This window comes from Colias eurytheme, chromosome 8 (genome assembly GCF_061535395.1).
Source record: "Colias eurytheme isolate Ceu_HAF_F1 chromosome 8, ilColEury1 Martin Lab GWU primary, whole genome shotgun sequence".
NCBI classification, from domain to species: domain Eukaryota; kingdom Metazoa; phylum Arthropoda; class Insecta; order Lepidoptera; family Pieridae; genus Colias; species Colias eurytheme.
Genome location: NC_142987.1, coordinates 2,967,450 through 2,971,349, shown reverse-complemented (window position 1 = coordinate 2,971,349; position 3,900 = coordinate 2,967,450). Strand labels below are relative to the sequence as shown.

The 3,900-nt window shown below is 35.9% G+C and overlaps 1 protein-coding gene across 1 annotated transcript; it reads left to right on the top strand.

Moving 5' to 3' along the window:
* The first annotated feature begins 2,961 nt into the window (after positions 1–2,961).
* On the top strand, positions 2,962–3,648 carry LOC149906364 (uncharacterized). The gene is made up of 2 exons (XM_090104275.1): positions 2,962–3,122; positions 3,531–3,648. The coding sequence occupies exons 1-2, from the start codon at positions 2,962–2,964 to the stop codon at positions 3,634–3,636; spliced, it is 267 nt and encodes an 88-aa protein (XP_089960401.1). The 3' UTR covers positions 3,637–3,648.
* The last annotated feature ends 252 nt before the right edge of the window (positions 3,649–3,900 follow it).

The window sequence follows — 3,900 nt, the reverse complement described above, 5'->3', positions numbered from 1 at the left end:
CCGACCCAGATTTTTCCCCCGAATTAGAAACTTTTGAAGACAATACTTCCACCTTAGATATCGACGTTGATTCTATAATAGAAACCTTAGAAAGTAACCACGAAAGCTCAGTTCCATCACCCCCAAGCGCTGAAACTGCATCACACGGTCCTCTTCCTTCATCAGCTCAAAGCAATCAATCAAATAAAACTGCAACGAAACCTACTAAATTGAATTTACGCTGGAAGAAGAAGAGCCTACAGGTAAATTCTGAGCAGCTTAGATACAAGGGTAACATGAACTTAGGCACTGAACTTTTAGAACTAGAAACCCCTATCCAGTTTTTCTTTTACCTCTTTCCACAAGAGCTTATCAAGATGATATCAGAAGAGACCAATCTTTACCAAGTTCAGAATGATCCTAATAGCACTTTTCGTGTGACAGAAATGGATATTAGGCAGCTAGACGCCGTTCGCTGGAAAACGAGATACAAGCCAAAAAACATAAAGGACCTGCACAGCATGCACCTCCTATGGCAGTACGGCAAGACCAGATTGGGCACTGGCCCCAATGGTCTGACAAAAAAATTAGGTGCAAGTTTCCAAAGTGTACTGGATTTACTCACAATACATGCGAAAAATGCGGGGTTGCTCTATGCTATACCAAAACCAAGAACTGCTTCAGGAACTTCCATCTCTCATAACTTCCTTTTATATGTATAGTTTTTAAGATTACAACTCAGTGTTGCCCCTAGGCAACGCTCCCTATTTTTCAATTTTTTTCGGAAAATAATTACAATAAATAAAAACTATGAAACACGTGTATTTTTATTTTGGTTTAATTACCCAAAAACAACTAAAAAAATAAAAAACATGTTATTGAGTTATAGAGGGTTAAACTACCTAACTGATATCCATTTGTCTAAGACCTTGGGGAGGTTATTTAATATATCACGTTAAAGGTCAAAATAAGTTGGTAAAATACCGAGTAGATAATAATAGACGGGAAATTATTGTTCATAGAATCGGGGTCAGGAGAATGTGTTCTCTCACGCAATATTCGAACTTGCTTTTATTTATAATTTTATTGATGGAATACGAATTAGGTAAATTTATGATGGAATATTATAGTCAATCAATAGTAAACGATCTACATCATTTTTTGCCGATAATGACTGGACTGATTTTCACATTTAGGTACTTAAATTTTCAGCTAAGTTGAAAATGTGAACTAATGTAAAAAAATCTTCAGACAAGTTTCTTAGTTTTCAAAAGCATTTAATATTGAACCATGATTGTATATACCTATATAATGATATCCCTATAAGTACCAATTACCTGCTTCAAAGACTGCCCCTATACTTATTTAGCAACTCTAGCGGAAGGAAAATTAACTTCTGTTATTACTACCACACTATCTCAACACTAATTAATTATTCGTCAGAAACGACTGTAAATAATTTATGAGAGACAGTAAGTTTAATGTTTAACATTAAATATAAAATAAAAATGCCTTTCATTTAAACTTTATTAGATAATGTAGGTATATTCAATTCTTAATGTAACTACAAAACTCTTGGTATCTAAAAATAAATGGAATTCATTATTCAAAGGTACCTAGGATTATTTCGCGTCTAGTGCGATGTGTTAAATAAAATTGAGTTATACGCCAGCAGTCTGCGCCATCGTTAAATTTAAAGTGCAAAGCTGTTATCTCGGGCCCATCACACTGCTTCCTGTCTTTGTGTGATGGCAACAGTCCAAATCGAGCTCATTTCCGGCTACCACCTTCGCAGACATGCCGACAAAATGTTTACCTGTCGTATTTATTGTCTATTTTGAAATGTTTTTGGCCACGACTTTATATTTAAAGAACTTACTAATATATATGTACTTAAATATAACTACTAATATAATTGTGACGCCGCTAGCGATCTAAATATCATTTACCCAGGGGATTTTAGAGTAGAAGGTATTAAGGTATAAGGTATAGTTACTGGATAAGTTATAAATTTAATAGTCAATTCAATTTCTACAAAATACATAAGTAGTTGGTTCTTAATAATAATAAATAAATTCAATTAAAAAACTCTATTTTTATTTCAAAACATTCATTAAGTACAATAATTAACATCATATTTTGCACACGATTCGGATATCTTTAAACACTTTTTAGGGCGCGTAACGATAGCTATAGGTTCCAAAGGGCTTCCCGCAGGGCCCGATGCATACAGCGTCGCAGGGCCCGCAGAAAGGTCCGGAGTACGACAGACCTGCGACTTGACCGCAACAGGGTACACCACACGTCGGCTGCATATTATAGAAAAAGTAATCAACGTTCAGTTTTAATTTCAATGTATATAGTTAGTATACACGTATAAAAGTTTAATTTTGATGTAATATTTTCTTTCTTATACTGATTTTACATGAATTTTACATAGACTTTTTAATTTCATTAAATTGACAATCTTATATTGTGTCATTTGTCGATGCCAGTGTCGATGCTCCGCAATGTTTTTTCGGATTTGCATGAAAAAGTATCTTACGGTGCATTTACATTAAACGAACATAGAGGTAGGTAGAGCTAGAGCAAGTCTAGTGTAAACGAAAACTTGTATTCAGTGTTTCAGTATTAGAACATTGCATAGAATCTTTTCGAACGCACTAAGAACAAAGAAACTATCTAACAGAATTTTTACAGTAGGGTGTTAGCGCACCTAGAATGAGCATTCGTTCGGCCAGTTACATTATTTCCTTATTTTTAGAATAAAATTGCTAATGTCATATTGTCACACGTCTAGTTCTATCATTCTATCAAAAAAAATATAAGAAAAAAATAGCAAACCAAAAAAAGCTTTCTTTGAAATTCTTGTAAAGTTATTGGTACGTATAAATGACTAGTTTTTCACTAGGTTAGACTGCCATTATTTTTATTAATAAGTAGTATAACTGGATCCGCGATATTTTTATAATTTCCAGCATAATGCCGGTACTTCCCTGTTGTCTCGGCTGTCAGGGCCCCATGGCGGGCCCCTGTGTACCCGTGGCCTATCGCAAGGAGTGCCGCAACGTAGGGCCATGCTGTCCTCACGCTTTCGGAGCGAATTGCCAAGCGCCTTGTGGTGAAATCGGGTGTATACATGGGTAATGTTTCGAATGTAATTGCTTTGAATGTAGATAATAGATTTGTTTACATTTAATTTCCTAAAAAGCTTAGTGATTGTAGAGTCAAATGTACATTTATTTCTCGTCTTCTGATATTAATCAAATGTGGCTAGATAGTTAAAAATCGTGAAACTCGGAGCAAAAGAAGACAATATTTTCTACTGCAAAGGCTTTCAGCAAGTATGATATTTATGAAAAAATAAGTAAAAATAACTAATAAGTATACTTGGGTAAATTATATGACTGGTATCGAATGGCCAAACAATGCAGCTTGGTTTGAACCGATAACTTTGTAAAACAAATACATTTTATATTCATCAGTTCAATTTTATAGGAACCCGTTTATAGATTATAAAAATTCAACATAACGTTAACTATGTGTTACAGAGCTCGTGGGGGAGTAGCTGGCTCGTACTACAGTTGCGGCCATGGCTGCATCGGAGGCTGCACGAGCGGCCTCTGCGCCAGCTGCTGCGGCCCCTCTTGTGGATAGAACTGGCAAACTTGCGTGAAAAAGTCGTTTTGATCAGTTATGAAATAAACCATTTGCTTATTTATTTTGTATTTTATTTAATACTAGCTGCACTGGCTTTTTCCGTGGTACACTGAAGATTGGTCATACCAATTTATAAACCTTGGAGGGCTAATGCTTTGAGGCTGTTTTCACAGCAGTTCGGAAGACCCGTACGGGCTGATAGGGTGGCCGTATACGGACCGCTTCAAGCAGTTGACCGACGGCTTGAAGCCGCGACCGCGC